This window comes from Ochlerotatus camptorhynchus, unplaced genomic scaffold (assembly GCF_037179485.1).
Source record: "Ochlerotatus camptorhynchus isolate MF236.1 unplaced genomic scaffold, CSIRO-AGI_Acam_v1.1 ptg000146l, whole genome shotgun sequence".
NCBI classification, from domain to species: Eukaryota; Metazoa; Arthropoda; class Insecta; order Diptera; family Culicidae; genus Ochlerotatus; species Ochlerotatus camptorhynchus.
The window spans coordinates 1931198-1949384 of NW_027040636.1; the positions used below are offsets into that span (position 1 = coordinate 1931198).

General features: G+C 36.1%; 2 protein-coding genes across 3 annotated transcripts in view; both read right to left on the bottom strand.

The window, feature by feature from the left end:
- The window catches only part of Etf-QO (electron transfer flavoprotein-ubiquinone oxidoreductase), a 476511-nt gene that overhangs the window by 259982 nt on the left and 198342 nt on the right, over positions 1–18187 (bottom strand). The gene's annotated exons all lie outside the window — the stretch shown is intronic.
- Positions 15164–18187, bottom strand: part of cert (ceramide transfer protein) — a 50383-nt gene continuing 47359 nt past the window's right edge. Inside the window, exons 5-8 of one of the 2 annotated variants that reach the window (XM_065221675.1) lie at positions 18057–18173; positions 17444–17995; positions 16090–16225; positions 15164–16011 (exon numbers count right to left, since the gene is read on the bottom strand). In XM_065221675.1, coding sequence (XP_065077747.1) covers positions 15884–16011; positions 16090–16225; positions 17444–17995; positions 18057–18173 — 933 coding nt within the window. In that variant the 3' untranslated portion in view covers positions 15164–15883. The remainder of the gene's footprint in view (positions 16012–16089; positions 16226–17443; positions 17996–18056; positions 18174–18187) is intronic. The other variant, XM_065221676.1, reaches the window with a different exon arrangement.

The window sequence follows — 18187 nt, forward strand, 5'->3', positions numbered from 1 at the left end:
GCAGCGTTTAAAAAATATTGACGGTGGCGCGCCGGCTCAAAATCGTCGGCGGCAGTGGTGTATGAAAAGATGCCAGTAACAGTAACAGTAACGTGATGAAGTAGCGCTCAGGTCTACTAGGAGTAGACCGGTATTGCTTATATTTAAGAAAGAATTTCCTTTGTGGGATTTTCAAAAAAATTAAACATCTTTTTTTCAACCCATAATTTTAGGTTAAAAATATCAATCATCATCTTATGTAAAATGACAGGCGCAATGCACTATCGACATCATTTAGCTAAGTAATTATTTTCCATGCCTCTTGGTCCGAAGAAATCTTAAGATATCAAATCAATTTCGAAAAAACGAATCTTAACACATCGATTTGAAAGAACCACCAAACCACCAAAAATTACTACAACCTGTTTAACAAATGTACGACGGATATAATGCCCGTTGAAGCTCATAAATACACCCAACTGAGACTGAAAATGGGACATGGCCATCAATGCTCTATACCACAGAAAATCTCTCTGGGTGACGGGCCCATAATCGTGGTAATTTAACCATACTTGATATTATTTACCAATGAAAATAATCGACTGACCAAACAGGGACCTTGAATGTCACTCACCAGATCTAAATCACCACATTGAAAATTTCGGAATACCAAAATAATTTTGTAGGGCAAGAAAAAAATACGGAAGCAGCGCCTTAGATCAACCATGTACATAGAAAATCGACATAACAGAGAGGCACTATTCGCGTTGTAGACCATATGTCTCCATTTCAATAATATGTTACTACATTTCAATAAAAATTCAAACCCTCTGTAACGCAACTTTTCAGAAGTCTACATTTCGAAATTTGCATATTGAAATTCTGCATCTCTAGCTAGCTCGCTTCAGTTTACCATACGTTCACCAACGTGAAATCGACTGATAGTGTTTAGGCAAAAGAAAAGCCACAAGATGAACATGAGCCTACTGAACGACTCGAATGGATGTGAGATAGGTGCTTATAATGAGAATGCGATGCGGAACGTAGCGAAATCAACACTGATATGACAATATTGAACGAACCCATTCCAGGTGTGTTTATCACATTATAGTTTTTAAACTAAGCAAAAAGGTCACACAAAAGGCGAAGGATTATATTTGTGAAAATGCCGTAGATTACAAGCCAGAAAAAGGTAGGATCAAATCAATAGCCAACAGAACATTTAAAATACCATGACACGTAAAACCATACAGTAAAACAAAACACTATAAACAAGACACAACAACAACAAAACAATAGCAGAAATATACCTCGAATTCCACTACTTTCCTCAGTGGAAGAGAACAGAACAGTAACCGGATGTAATCCTATAGGCATTCTTGGCAAGGGGAGTCAGCATTCTAAACACAGAGCTAAGTTGCTTAGGAGAATTGTAATTTCAGTTATTAATCAAAGATAGCACAATTCTTTGGCCAAAGAAATTGACGGTTGAACGAAAAAAAAATAACACTTGTAATTGCACAAAGCTGGCATCAAAATCCATTTTGGTATTATGGAATTTTACTGTAAACACTAACGAATTGTCATACAACAAAAAACAAACGAAAGAAAGAAAATGAAAATAAACGATATTGAAAATGTGATAATTCTAAGTTAATTCAGAACTAAAAGAAAGCGGTTGGAAATTTCTCAAATTTTCTTTAAAAACAGGAACACATGTTTTTTTTTTTTGAAAAATATTAAACATTCTCTTCATCTTCTTATTTATTAAACGCTTATTATTACAGGTCACCACAGGCCCAGCAAATTCGAATACATACAGCTAGTAATGATACATGCGACGAAATTTGCTGCACCTCCCCTTCGCAGATTTCTGTTTAAAGCTAGCTAACGATTTTGAAAGTATTAGAAAACATCATCATTCGTACCACTCACTCCATTCATACTTCTCAATACTATATATTTTGCAGCTCAAATGTAATCCTATTATTGGCTGCAAAAATGAGAGAAAATCAAATGATCCAACAATTTTCACAGATTGATATTGAACGAAAAACAGTAAGTTTTACTTAAAGATGTACTTAGAAATCACAAATATATCAGCGACATCCTTATATAAACTAACGTTATTAATGGTATGTTCAATATAAGCTAAAACAAACCTCAATGCTTTAAATTACTGAACAAATCAGCTATAGGGCATATCTGATCATTATCTATCTTACTGTGGGGTCATCCAGTAAGAGCTTCACGCTCTAAAGCGCTCACCCACCACACGAGCAAAAATATTATCAATAATATTGGTGCAAATATTGATGCCAATATTTACGCAAAATCAAAAAAAAAAACTACAGCAGAAGGTGGAGCCAGATCCGGAGCATTTTTTATGAGGAAAGTTGTTATTTTACTCTGAATATTTTATCAGATATAACAAATTCAATGAGGAGCGGCCCTGTGTTGATGACCCAGCAAAAATACTGTTGGAAAGATTGACGTGCAGATATTGAAAGAAATATTGACGAATATTTTGTCGTGTGGTATGCGCATCATTATATGGGATCAATATATTAAATGCAGGAAAATGTGATGAAGGGAAAATTTGCGTGAAATAGGGGAAATGGCTCTAACGTTGGCCTATGGATTTAAGGTTGGGCCCATCGCTAAAAATCTGATATTTATCAATTTTATCTAGATAAACGCGTCATTGGGACGGTACTTATGGATATTTTTGGTCGCTGTTGAAAATTTAGTCGATTGCTGAATTTATGTATGGGACCAAATTAGGGACATTTAGGTCGACATTAAATCCATTTCCCCTACTTCATCGATGCTCCCTAAAGGTAAGATCAATGCACACAGCGTCATCGTCGATGACACATTGCGGTTGAATATATGAAAAATCACCGGCGTAATAAGATCTCGCAAGATAAGCAACCAGGAGTTTTTTTTAGAATTTTAGGTCGATGAAATCGTAACCTTAACGCTTCAATTTTGTTCATATCCGGAACTAACCGTAATGCCATGTTCAGAGTAGGAAGTTATAATGGGTTATAAAAGATTTTGTATCACACCAATTAATCATGTTTTGTAGTTTTTGACATCATCCACATTCAGAGGGCCAGTCACTTTCGAATCCAGTAGGAAACCATTTGGAAATGCATGAAAATTTTCAGTTTTTATTCATTATCGTCTTTATGAGCAGTTTTAGATGCACAAAAATTGCACGATTACATTACTATGGTGATAAGGTAAACACTCGTTTATTTCCTTCTGTGAAAGCATGTTTAGTTACAAATTGTGGATTTTCTGATATTCTCCATACTGCAAAAATGATTTTCCTATCACTGAAGGGGCGACATCTCTCGGATCTTCAGTATAGCTACTACTCAAATCAAATTATGTAATTATAACGCGTTGCAACCAAGCATGGGAAAATTCATTCCCTCGAGCGAGCACCACAGAAACAAAACAGCTATTTTCACCTACAAACAGATTGGTGGATGAGCGTAAATTCTTCCAACCAAGTGACTCTGCAGATAGACTCCGAACTGACAGCAGTAGAAGGAATGAATGTAAGGCAGCCGAACAATTTCCCCTACCGAGGGAGAACCCGATTGAATGCGTAAAAACCGAACGTTAACGATTTAAATAGCCGAGTAGAATATATTTTGGCACAGCGATTTAAATCAGTTGATTTTCCACAGCAGTTTTACAGTATTTCCGTGACACTTACGTTTATGTGTTGCAGTACAATACTTTTCTCCATGTTAATACGTGTTTAAATGTGTCAATTTATGTGTATAGCTAGAAAATAAAAAGTGATGCTATCTGTAAAATTATCCTTCAGTTGGGTCAGCAGAATGCAATCTAAAAAGGCTCAACATGCAAAAAATTAATTAGTGAGGAATCATCCACACTACTGCACTGAAAATCATTCATGTTACGCTCAGCTGTCTGTTTGGCTCATCTAAAAAATAGAAGCAATGAGAATAGGAAACGATTTTTCCCATGTTTGGATGCAACTACCTAGTCTGAGCTAAAGCGCCTGAACTAAAGAGACGACATCTTATCCATTTGAATGGTCTTCTGCTCGATTGGAATAGCTTTTCCTATGGACTTCTCTGACGTTTGTGAAATTCAGAAGTATTAGTCCAGAACTCGTGGTAAATTATAAGCATTAGTGCAAGAAAACCTTTGAATTTACCCAAAGTTTTGCACTAATACTTGTGCAATTCACAAACGTCAGAGAAGTCTAAGACTTTGACAGATAATCGATTGTTCCAATATTGACAAGTCGTCTCTTTATAAATTAAGGCTCTTTCGTCTGAGCAAGACATACACCCCTATTCTGTATTTTGTTTCAAACGAATTCTCATACAAAAAAAAATTTTTTTGTATGAGAATTTCGTTCGAAACGAAATACAGAATAGGGGTGCTAGACTTCACTGACGTTTGCGAATTACACAGTGTTAGCAACAATCAATACGAAACTAACGATTTTAAATTGGCTCACTACTTGACTAGCCTATTGGTCCCAAGCAAATCGATTAACGTAGCCTATTCTAGTCTAAATTCTAGTACTACCCAATGTTTGTTTTGATTCGCTATGAAAGTTTGACAGATAAAATGAGGGGTTAGTGGAATTTCCTATGTTTCGAGGGGTGAATCGATTAGCTTGGGACCTAAGAGAGTATCAGAACTGAGCCAAAAAGTTGAGAACGTTTCTTCGGGACCTTCTGGTCTTAGAGTTACCAACAATCAATACGAAACTAACGATTTTAAATTGGCTCACTACTTGACTAGCCTATTGGTCCCAAGCAAATCGATTACGTACCCCATTCTAGTCAAAATTCTAGTACTACACTATGTTTGTTTTGATTCGCTATGAAAGTTTGACAGATAAAATGAGGGGTTAGTGGATTTTACAATGTTTCGAGGGGTGAATACGATTAGCTTGGGACCGAAGATTGTACCAGAGCTGAGCCAAAAAGTTGAGCAAGTTTCTTCGGGACCTACCAGTCTTAGAGTTACCTCTATGGTGTTAGTGCAGAACTTTGGGTAAATTCAAAGGTTTTCTTGCACTAATACTTATCATTTACTCCGAGTTCTGCACTAATACTTGTGCATTTCACAAACGTACGAGAAGTCTATAAGAGCAAATCCAGGACAGATTGGCGTTGACGGCAATTCTGTAGCTCTACGGTATAACCCATAAGCAAACGTCAGACTGTGCGTGAAACATGGCGGCTATCGCACTATTCTTTCACTCCACTGAACATTGCCATAAGAAACTCTCAATATTTGCTACACGCCGGCAAAAGAACGTAAGAATTCCATAAGAAACACTTATGAATTTTAGCCATAAGAACCCGCATAAACGATAACCATAAGGAATGCCCAACAACCTATTCGGGTTATTATCCCACGATTTATAGTATCGGGTTCGGTGGCACGATTTATGGTATCGTTCATGTATGGTGCTCGTTTATTAGGGAAATGAGTGTGAATTTCATTGATTTGCCTTATGAAAAATAATGTTGACAAAAAAATTATAAATGGAAGCAGACTGGAACCGGTAAATGGACGTTGAGGTTAGGGGGCCCGTGTATTGATCACTCGTCTTTCAACGCTAGGGAAAATGAATTGGTTAAAGGCGTATAAGAGCTAACTCATGTTACCCGAAAATCATTCATAAGTCACGCTTATGAAATTCATATATGTTGTTCATAAGTCGAGCCTTATGAAATTCTAAGGTCTATTTGCCTCAGTGTAGAAAAAATAAGCCGTTTCCCTCTTCAATTCGCATGAAACTTTGCGTATTGCCCATTGCATGATAAATCCAAAATTAGCGGCTACTTGACCGTCATCACGAATACCAACGCAGAAAATTTTTCAACCACTTTATATTACAGATTCACCAAATGTCAACGCATAAGAAAATGGAATGGCTAATCGCGTAGAAGAGCTACCTCATGTTAGACGAAAATCTTTAATAAGTTGTGCTTATGAAATTCATGTGTCGTTCATAAGTCGGACCTTATGAAATTCTTAAGTCTATTTGCCTCAGTGAAAACTTTTTCAAACCTTATGAATTTGACAGTTAACATACTGTTATTTTTGAGTGAATCCAGTAGTGAAAAGTGAGCAAACTAGAACCATTTGAGTAACAATAGAAGAAACATGCTTGATTATTTTGCGCGAGCATTTTTTTTTCCTATGCATTTGACGTAGCGGCTATCTCGCGGCTATCTTTACGTGCGCGTTATGGTGACCACCATACTCTAATTCAATAAATACGCACAATAATAATGGGAAACCTATGAGAAATCATTCACATTTGTTTTGGAATTAGATTATTTTGAACTAGGACTCCTTTTTCAAAATAGTGTTCTCGATATTTTTTGTCAATAAAATGTCGATGGACAACACGTTTTCGATCTATGATTTATTGAAAAAAATATCGAATGCGCTAGTTTGAAAAATGCGGCGGAAGTCAAAACGGCCGAATACCAGCACAAATTTGAATGATAGCGAACAATCATGTAAAATATCATAGGAATTGGAGATGGTAGAGTCCAGTGCTATAGGTGACTATAGTACCAACCGGTGGAAACTAACGATTTTAAATTGACTCACCACTTGCCTAGCCTATTGGTCCCAAGAGCGGTTCCATATCATTAAAGCAACGAGTAATTTTCATCTTTTTTGATTTGCCTGAAACCTTGCATACAAGTTTTTGCTGAAGAAAAACGCCGTTTTGCATACTTGGTTCGCCATTTTGAATCTAGCCTTACTTATGAGAAGGGCCTATGAAAAATGCACATGATATCTTCAAAAAATTGTATCTCGGAAACGGTTTGTCCGATTGGTTTGGTGTCTTGGGCAAAGTTTTAGACAATTGTTGGTGTTATATGGAAAAAATATGCACGGTAAAAAAAAAGTTTGGTATTTGTGTTTTGAACTAAAATATAAATTTTCCCTTTAAAGTGACATGTCAATAATTTTTTTATTATCTTTATATTATAGCTGACTGAAAATGCTATCTAGTGCACAGTAGGTTGTTCTGGAGAAAAATAGGTTACGATGAAAAAAATTGTTTTTTAAAAAAATACAATTTTCAAAAAAGCTATTAAGAAAAGTCAAAAAAGTTTGTCACCCTAATTTTATGAAAGTAAATCAAATTTGCATACAAAAAGTACTTCGGTAACATTTTTCTAAGATGCACCGTTTAGAAGATATTACTGATTTAATATTGTTTTTTTTTGATAACTTAATAAATTTTGGCCCTTTTCGGATGTACTCCGTGTTTTTCCAGTTTCAAAAGTATTTTTTTCGGAAAGATTGGAAAATTTTGAGTTAAAATGAAACTGACAGCTTAAAGATTCGAGTGAAATTCTCTGCCTTAAAAGTATTTTGAAAAACATGTTACAAAATCCCACAATCAGGAACAATGATTTCTTCAAGTGATTTTTGGTGCGTTGTGCTGAAAATGTGCATTCAACTCTTACATATCGCCTAACAGTTTAATCCATTTAAACTGGATGTGTTTATACTGTGCATATTTTCTCTCTATTGCCGAACATCGCCACAGACATCAAACCGATGAGACAACTCGATTTCGAGATACACCTTTATGAGAACTGCAAATGTAAGCTCCTCAATTAGCAAGATTCAAAAGAGCGAATTAAGCTTATTTTTTAGGGATGGTGATTGTGCGCAATAAAAAATAACATTATATGTTGGATATCATCAGTTTATTTTTATTCCTGTATTTTTATAAAATTATTGTTTACACAACTTTCTTAACAATATTGAATATTTTGGCATCATTGTCAGGACAGTTTGAATAAAGCTTTGCCTTTATTGTATTTTCTGATAGAGGAAGAAATGAGTGGAATTTTAGAGTTCCTTGAATTGTTTTTGCATTATTATATTGATTATTTAGCTGCAAAGACATATTTTCGTATTCTTCTGTAGTAGAATAACAAAACGACAACTTTGTAAGTTCTTCTTCTTTTCGTTTGTTTGCCCAATTAAACAACTCTCTTGCAGTCTTTATCGGGTGTTCGCGTTCTTTGGCTAAACTTGCTCTGGTAGCCATGCGTTTTATCGTACCTTCAATAGCATCGCATGGACCTTTTCCGTGCGATGTTGCGAAGAAATGCCATTCAGCGTCAATACCATACTTTGACTTAAATTTACAAAGGCTAGAAAAGTTTTTTCGGTTTTTATACTGTGAAGCAGCACCATCTGACATAAAATAATTTTTTTTTATGTTTTTATTTTGATCAATTTGTAAAAAGTTTATCATTTTATCAATAAACAAATTGACAGCGACTGAATCATGTCTTAGTTCTTCAGAAGTTATAATGAAGCTAAAATCACAGACAAACAGACATAACACTCGCAAGTTGTTCATCGAACAAGCATTTAACGGTAAATTTAAAAGTATCGTAGTTGGTAGTACCGCCACCTGTGGCGTGCATAGTCAATTCCCTTGCGTTTGACGTTTAAACACTACCGCCATCTGTTCAGCGTACCACCCACCACAGTGTATTCAACAGATGGCGGTAATGTTTTAGCAACGATGTTTTACAGTGATAAATATTCAATGTGTTATGTCTGTTTGTCTGTGCTAAAATGTTTAATTTGCATATTTTCAGTATAATATATTACGAAAGGATGGATTGTGGCCTGTTGCACGTTCCAATGGTGTGATTGAACTTCATCCTGCAAAACGAAGCTGTAATTTTCAGAAAAGTCACAAATAGCTAAAAATTCACCATCTTGCAAGTTTTGTTTTGTAGTTTTCAAAAAATTGGATTGTTCGGTTTTTACAAAATCATGCGGAATCAAACTTTCTAATTTTGAGCTGAAAAATGAAACAAACTCATCGGTTTGCTTTACAATAGTTTCTAAATCACATCTGTCAGTGGTAACCCATTGTTCGAATGAAAGCTTTTCAACAAAGTTTTCTTCCAGTTGTTTCAATAAACTGTCTTCTAAAACTGAGGTATCTGGGCAGTTTTTACATCTTCGTAGATGGCAATGAGTTGTCTTATTTTCGCAAAGTAATCTATTCGTTAATGTTTTTAGATCATTCAATACATTGTATTTTTTAAGCTATGTAGAATTAAATTGACATTTTCATGCGTAGTGCAAACGCAAACATTATGTGTTCCTGTGATAGTCAATAGTTTACATTGCCTTGGCCGGAGGCTTGCAAATGATGAAAACCCTATTTTTACATTGACGTACATTTCATTAAAGCGATTAAAAGCTTCTCTCAATGTCATCATTAACAATCTTTTCTGAACAGCTAATCTCTTATTTCCTGTCTTTACGCTAACAAAATCTCTTTGGCCTGGCATTGCACGGCTTATATCATCGTCCTCAAAAAAAATTCAAAACCAGTTCTTTTGTTTCATTACTCAAAGCTTTTCCAGAGCTTGAACCTTGAGATGAATCAAATACATTATCTCTTTCCTTTCTTGCATCTGATGCCATATTTCTACTGGTTTTAAATTCGTCTACAATTTTTTGTACTGACCATGATTTTGGCAACAATGATAAAATTGATAGTTTTTCTTGCCTTGTGGCTGAATTTAAAAATTTAATTTTCATATTTTCTATGACTTCATCAAACTCGTTTGCTTTTTCTGTTTTAGCGTCTAATTTAAAAAGATTTCATCGTACACCTTCGACGATTTCAGCGCACTTTTTTTCAGGATAGTGAACATTTTTAACATTACCTAAATCTATAGGCGAAACACGAATAGCTGCTATTCCTCGGTTGAATATTTCGACGTCTACAGGCATCGTGAAGTCTTCATTTGATTTAATTGTGCTTAGCGTTGACTCTGATGGTATCGTGACCAAACTTTCAACAGTTGGCATACTTGAGCCGCCGGCTACGATTTGTTCCTCGTTTTGGGTGAGGTGAGCTCTTGAATCAATATGTAGACGGCAAGACGAACAAACACGAAAATCCTTGGTGTTCAGTGTGGATACCTTGGAAAATCCAATTGATTTTAGTTTTTGGATGATACCATCCGTGAGATATCGCAGCTCTTTCGAACACTGAATGTCTTTGAATGGGCGAATACATCTTATTTTACTCATTTTGTAATCTGTAACATAGAAAATATTTTCCAATTGTTAGTTTTGTACGAAAATATCACAAAACATATAATTAAAATGTGTATTTAAAACTTACCTTTGCACCAAAACGTGTTACACTTTCCTTTACAATTATTATGTTATCAAACAACACTGGATCTCGTTCAAAAACACAGGATTATGAGCTGAAATTACTATAATCACTATGCTACTAGCAACCTTTCTGCATTTACTGTTTGGTTTTCCCTAGTAGATACTGGATGAATTCAGAACCGAGTCAGACATTATTATACAGCTCAAGGGTAGAAATCATAGAATGCTGGGTAAAGACTGTTGGAAGATAGGTAGAGTTGAACGCTCAGGTATCGTCGAACCTTCAGGTACGAGTTTGGAGAGTTGGAGCGAGGTAGATTTGCTGGCGTAGGTATATTGTTATTGAAGAAGATTGTAAATTGTATATAGGGTTACGGTATGTAATGTGGGTCTAGTCCTTTCATTCGGCCTATCACGCAAATAAATAATTAATTAAGGAATATTACACAAAAAATAAGGAAAATATTGATCACTGATGGTTGATAAATGTGTACCACACACAAATCAATTTATATCACAACATTTCAATACATTTTCAGCTCTCGTAAGTAATAAAACTGGTTGAGAATATCACAATGTTCGGAGTTTTTAGCCGCCATGACTTATAAGGTTAAGATGGGAAGGTTGACTGACGATCATCAAATGGCCTGATTATGGCATTTATTGATTGGAATTACCTGATAATACACACTAGACGTAAAACTTACAGTTGCTGTTTGAATATTTTATGTTTATTTTAATTGTTTAACAACGTTTTCACAAGTAAAACATGGACCCAACTTTAGGGACACATTTCTTTTCTATGTTCCTAACTATGGCCCATGAAATTCATTTGACAGCATATAGCAATAAGAGTAACGTCAACAATGTTGTTTTGCATTTGGATGATAAGGAACGAACAGGAAGGGAGATTTTTTCTGCCAAACCTGTATAATGAACATCACAATGTTCTGATTTAGATATTCTGCGGTCAAAAGACGATAAGCGAAATTTTTAATTTTTAATTTTTAAATTGAGTGATTTAATGTAGTTTTCGTAAAATTTTCTCTAAGAAATGTTTTGAGGAATGAAGAGCATTAAGTTAACAGTGATAGTGATAAAAAAAAATACATCAGAAAACGTTACCAAGAGCGTTTTTTTGAGGATCAAACAAGATAGGACGAAGTTGCATCCATAAATAGACCCAATTTGGGGACAATAGACCCATATTACATACATTTCCCTCGTGAGTTATTGTCTTAAAAAAAGTAAGTTTTTCAACTTTTCGTGGTTTCTGATAGCAAACGACATGATAAGCATATCTAAGCATACCATTTAGCAGTAGAATATCGTTTGCAGGTAAATTCATTGATGAGTTATGATTAAAAACGTAATCGATGGCTGCATATTAGACCGAGGTTAGGGACGTATACCCTACCTGGAATGAATAAAGAGTGCGGCGGTTGTTGATTGAGGTATCAGTCGGCAGCCCTCTAGTTTGATGGAAGGTGACTACTGCGTTCTTTTTATTTATTATTAAGGAACGGTCAACGACGGAGCTAGCCTCGTTATGGCCAGCGTGGCCATGGTGGACTAGTTCCAACAAAGACCATGTTTACAATCTACGTGACCACGTAGTACAGCTAACTGGTATCTGATTACCTGTATCTAATACTTGTTAGCACGTTTTCAGCACAACGCACCAAAAATCATTTGAAGAAATCATTGTTCCTGATAGTGGGATTTTGTAACTTGTTTTTCAAAATACTTTTAAGGCAGAGAATTTCACTCGAATCTTTAAGCTGTCAGTGTCATTTTAACTCAAAATTTTCCAATCTTTCCGAAAAAAATACTTTTGAAACTGGAAAAACACGGAGTACATCCGAAAAGGGCCAAAACTTATTAAGTTATCAAAAAAAAAACAATATTAAATCAGTAATATCTTCTAAACGGTGTATCTTAGAAAAATGTTACCAAAGTACTTTTTGTTTGCAAATTTGATGTACTTTCATAAAATTAGGGTGACAAACTTTTTTGACTTTTCTTAATAGCTTTTTTGAAAATTGTATTTTTTTTAAAAAACAATTTTTTCATCGTAACCTATTTTTCTCCAGAACAACTTACTGTGCACTAGATAGCATTTTTTAGTCAGCTATAACATAAGGATAATAAAAAAATTATTGACATGTCACTTTAAAGGGAAAATTTATATTTTAGTTCAAAACACAAATACCAAACTTTTTTTTTTTACCGTGCATATTTTTTCCATATAACACCAACAATTGTCTAAAACTTCGCCCAAGACACCAAACCAATCGGACAAACCGTTTCCGAGATACAATTTTTTGAAGATATCATGTGCATTTTTCATAGGCCCTTCTCATAAGTAAGGCTAGATTCAAAATGGCGAACCAAGTATGCAAAACGGCGTTTTTCTTCCCCAAAAACTTGTATGCAAGGTTTCATGCAAATCAAAAAATACAAAAAATAAAAACTGGAAAAATTTCCCACTTGTTCGTGGAACCGCTCCCAAGCAAATCGATTAACTTATCCCATTCTAGTCGAAATTCTAGTACTACACTATGTTTGCTTTGATTCGCTATGACAGATTAAATGAGAGGTTCGTGGATTTTCCCATGCGTCGAGGGGTGCATCGATTAGCTTGAGACCGAAGAGAGTACCAGAGCTGAGCCAAAAAGTTGAGAACGTTTCTTCGGGACCTTCTGGTCTTAGAGTTACCTCTATGATAGTATCAAGTACAGTACATTTGAAAATTTAACACTTTTTATCACCACCTACCAGCGGCGCCGGTGATGTAGTGGTAAGCGTGGATTCAATCCCACTCGGCACCACCGGGATGTTCTGAGGCATAACATCTCTGATCACGCCTTCCTTCGGAAGGGAAGTAAAGCCATTGGTCCCCGGTTCATGAGTTGATGGGTCGATAGTTAGGGTCCAGGTGTGGGAGCTGTCTTCCTGTCGTCGGTAGCATTGGTGCTCAGCACGGAAAACAAGATCAACGGAAAACAAATCAAGGAAAAAAAATACCCTTTTCTAAAGTTACGCGAGAATTACGTAAAGTCTTCATTTGCAGTAAATACGGCACCGCTTATTTAAACGTCAGTTCTTTTTTTGTGCAGTTCATTTCGTGCGTTGGTCAATAGGGCGAATCCGCTTATGGACGAGTGCACGGATGGAGTTGGGTTCACTCACTAGAGAAAAAGTGGCACAAGCTGCGGGCAATGTTTACTAATCATGAACACTTAAATGTTCATGAATAATAAATAATGAACATTTAGTGTGTCACTTTTCCTCGAGTGGGTGAACTCAAATCCATCCGTGCCCTCACTGTTATGTGACTAATGACTTCTTCTTCTTCTTCTTCTTAATTTATTTATATATCCTAGGCCTCTTTTCCTGTTCCGCAATCGACCCGGAAAAAAAATAATCATACAATTACCATAAAATAAAATACAATCACAGCACAACCTCTTTCCAACATTCAATCTTATTGTATGTATATCATACAAACAAATTTAAAATATTGTTATTACAATAGATCTGCAAAACTTGCCATATAGGAGAAATGGCTCTAATGTTGGCTTATGGATCTAAGATTGGGCCCATCGCTAACAATCTGCTATTTATCAATGTTATCTAGATGAACGCGTCATTGGGATGGTACTAATGGATATTTTTGGGCGGTATTGATAATTTAGTCGGTTGCTGAATTTATGTATGGGCCCAAATTAGGGGCATTTAGGCCGACATTACATCCATTTCCCCTAGCATGAATTTTCAACAATAGAAAAACAATAAAATTAATGGGAAATGGCTGAAGTTTGTTCGGGAAAAAGTGATTTTTTGTACGGCTAAGATACATAACAACACCCTTGTTCTATTGTAGATTTTTTGTTTGGAAACAATAAATTATATGGTTATTTTAACGTGGTGGACAGTACGATTTATTTTAAATACAATACATGTTATTGTATGGTTACAATACATATCATTGTTCCTCTAAGGTTCTTTTTTTACGGGGAGTAGTAATCACCGACGGACATTGATTGCCCATTGACGGCAATCGAATGCCAGGAAGGTAGCTTTCACATCTGGGTAGATATCCAGACCAGAGATTTTTATGCCTCAGCCACACTGGGGTGAAAAGCAGTCACGCTTAGGTAACATGCATAAATGACGTAGCATTTGAGGGGGGAGGTGGAGGTTTCAGAATTTGTGACCGGCCATGTATTGGATATAGCAAAATACGCTACGAGGGGGCGGATCAAAAATTTGCTACGTCATTTATGGATGTTCCCTTACCGCTACACCACCTTTAAATATAGATGTTTCGCTAACACACACCAACGCCTAAGGGTCAGATTTTCTTCATTGATCGAACTGAACGGTATAAAAACATTCAATTTTTCGTACAAATCGGCTGAAAAAGAGCGATATTGCACAGGTTGTGCTTAGAAGGACGGAAATCAGATCGCAAACCCTAGTGTGGTAGCAAGAGCAATTGACACTGATAACTTGATTTTGTTTATTATTTGTTAATTTCGATGTATACAAAATTTCCGAAAGGAATGAACATAGAACGCCGAATAAAACCCAGACTCTAAACCAAGCTTGCAAATGCTCATTACAGCTAAAATGCTATTTTTCGGGTTTATGAAGCTATGAAATATTTGAATGGTAATTCTTAGTGACAAGATGCAAGAAGAGAAGGTGACGTATTTGTATGATACATAAAATATGTTAATTTAGCTTTCAGAGGGTCACAATAGCGATTAGCTGTAACGATGAGCAACGTGATGAGCGAGCAATCAGAGATCATAAAATCGCTAGTTGTGACCTTCTGAAAGCAAAATTGATAAATTGTGTATGTCATACACAAACTTTACCACCCATTCCACCCACCTCTTACAATACAAAATTAGCATTATAGTATCTCATAGTTTCATAATTCCAAAAATTAGCAGTTTAGCTGTAATGAGCAATTGCAAGCCTGCTTTAAACTAAATAGTTGCTGCGGTAGACAAAAACACTGTACGGGCGCTATAAACAAAATGCGAACTTTACTCTGACGGTGTTGAAGAGTCCTTTTCTACACCGTACTGAGAGCTTAGTGTTACATCTAATACACACAGATTTCCAAAAAAAATGTATTACTGGTAGACGTATATATAACATATTTAAAACAACAGTCAGACATGTTGTAGGAACAGTGATGTGTTCATCGGTAGATTAGTTCCATATCAGGCACCAAAGAGCACTTTTAAATGCTTCACTAAAATTATAAGTGTAATATTATCTCCCAATAGTCAAATTTCAGTGCAGAATATTTTCTATCAAATCGCATAATAAAACAATTGTTTCTCTGCACAACCAAGAACTACCATATTTTGTTTTATGAGCCATAGATTTTGATAATATTCGACCGTTATTTGAGAATAAAGATCTATCAGTAATTGAAAAAAAAATATATACTACGCCAGTCAACAAAGTTATAATAACCATAGTACAAGGATCCTGTGGCATCAACGTGCCGTAATATTTTTCGTATAATCTAAGTTTCCTCTAATCAAGACCTACTGATTTCCTCTGTTCATTCGACGTGATGCAGATTCAGACCACTGGCCCATCGTTGCTGGGTTACTTCAGTTTTCAGGCACTCGAACATCCCAATCTCACGCATTCATCTCAAGCACTAGTACATAATTGGCTTATGTTTACATTGGTCAACAACATATCCTGTGAAGCGTTTAAGGAACTTTGGATATTCTTTCTTATAGATAGCACGGAGCACGGTCGCTGGAGCCCAGCCACCAGGATTCACTGTAATGGTTTCGGAAGAAAAAAATGATTATGTTTGTAAAAGAGCAAATTTCATGGAAACAAGGATAGTTCTCTTACCAGTGGAGCAGTAGGTAATTTTGCACGTTAGATCGTCGCGTGTTGCAGTTTTGCTATCCTTGCCTGGCGTCAGATATGTGTGACATACCAATATCACTGTTAGATAAATTCTAACGCATTTGCCTTGGTTTGCGGGCTGAAATATGTTCAATTAATCGATATTATTGTTGAGATTTTTTTTTAAATGTGGAATGAAATATAACCGGATTGTAGCGATAACGGCTAGAATGACAACTGTATCAAAACCGAATACTTCTTCATTTCTCAATAGTGATGGAGTAATACGACATGCACTAAACGAAGTACACGGTGTATAACATATTAGATCGAATAACTGGTCGCAGTGGATTTATGTCCCGCACAGAGGAAAAAAAGATGGCCACACATATTCCGGTTCCACTGTGAAAGTGGCCAGAATCAGACGTAAACTAAAATCACGTAAGATCGCATCAAAATTCAAGTATGCGATAATTTTCAGCCAATTCAAACGCTGAAATTTCGTGTGGCTTATTTCATGAAAATCCAGATAATTTTCAAAAAAAAAATTTTTTTTGTTCAAATTAAAATAATGTTTTGGCTTTTGTGTATCGCTTCCGATATTGGAAATGTTGCGTCGAAAATTTTAACGCTGATGAACCACAATAAACACCTATTCTTTGACGGATAATGAATTTGTTCATTTCCCTCGTCCGTAACAGCGAGGGTTTTCCAAATCAGGTTAAAAACAGTTTAATGGGCACTTTAACACTCTTGGGTCATTCTTACTTGTCCGGGGATGACATTTGAACTATTGAACGCTATCTCAAAACTACCCAAATTTGACTAAAATCCACCCAGATCGGTCAAAACTGAACCTATCCAAAAATAGGTAAACTAAGTTGGGAGTCACAAGTTGACAAATGAACATCATTGATCGGGTTCAGATCGATGTGGGAGTTATTTGGGTTATTTGTTTAATGTTGGAGGAATTTTGATATTTTTGGAATAGCGTGTGGTAAATGTTTAAAACAGACACTTCTTCCTTGACGATAATTGGTAAAAGTATTGACAAAGTCACCATTTACCATAAATGATTAAAATACTAGAATTTATTTTGCATTAACTGAAGCTATGTTGTGACATTTTTAGAGCCGGTCCCCTAAAAGTTACTACAATTTGTTAAAAATAATATTTTTTTATGTGACAAGCTTGAAAACAGAAAACTAGCCACTAAAAAGAGACTAGCTTGCACCAATAGAGGCCAACAAATAAATTAACCACCCAAATCCAATTATTCAATGTTCATACAAAACAGATGCTAATGGTACGTATTCACGCAATGTTTTTGCAATATTATCATGCAACGACAACTTACCGGATACTCTTCGTTCTGATTGGAATGATTACACACAACCCAAACATTGTGCGCACCCTGGTCCAAATTATCGGTGATCTTTCGCATGTGTGACCAAAACAGAGCATCACGTTGACTGGCCGGCCAGATGCGCTTGTATGTTTGCAGGAAGACTAATGTATCCGGGGCTACATTATCCACTATCTGTACATCTTCCAGCGTTGTTTCCCAGTCGTTTCTGTAGGCGGGATCGAAAAAGTAATGGCACATTTCTCGCGCTGTTACACCTTTCACCACGTGACAGGATTTCAGCGGATCAATCACCATCCCATCAACTTCCTCTTCCCGTCGATACATTTTCATTTCACCCTCATCGGCAAACAATTGCCACCCGTTGCCACCATCTCCGACACCTTGGCGGGCTTGATACAATTGCTCCGTGCAGATTCTGTCGATTTCTGGCCACAGTTTGTGAGAATGAGCCTGCACACCAGTTCCAAAGTCCTCTGATTGCTGGTTACCATCGTCAGTCTCTTGGTTACTAAGAACAGAGCTGTTCGTGCTTATTTGTGACTGTCGAAAAAACAAATGGCGCTCAAGTAGAAGTATTTATAAAACGAACATTTGAAATTACCTGTTGAGATTGAAATTTTAGGCGGACACGCAGCTGTCGGTCTTCCTCTATCTTGTCGAGACCAGTCTCCACCGCATCGAAGAATTCATCTTCTGGTATTGTCGAATGAGGGCCTTCCTGAAAGTACATAA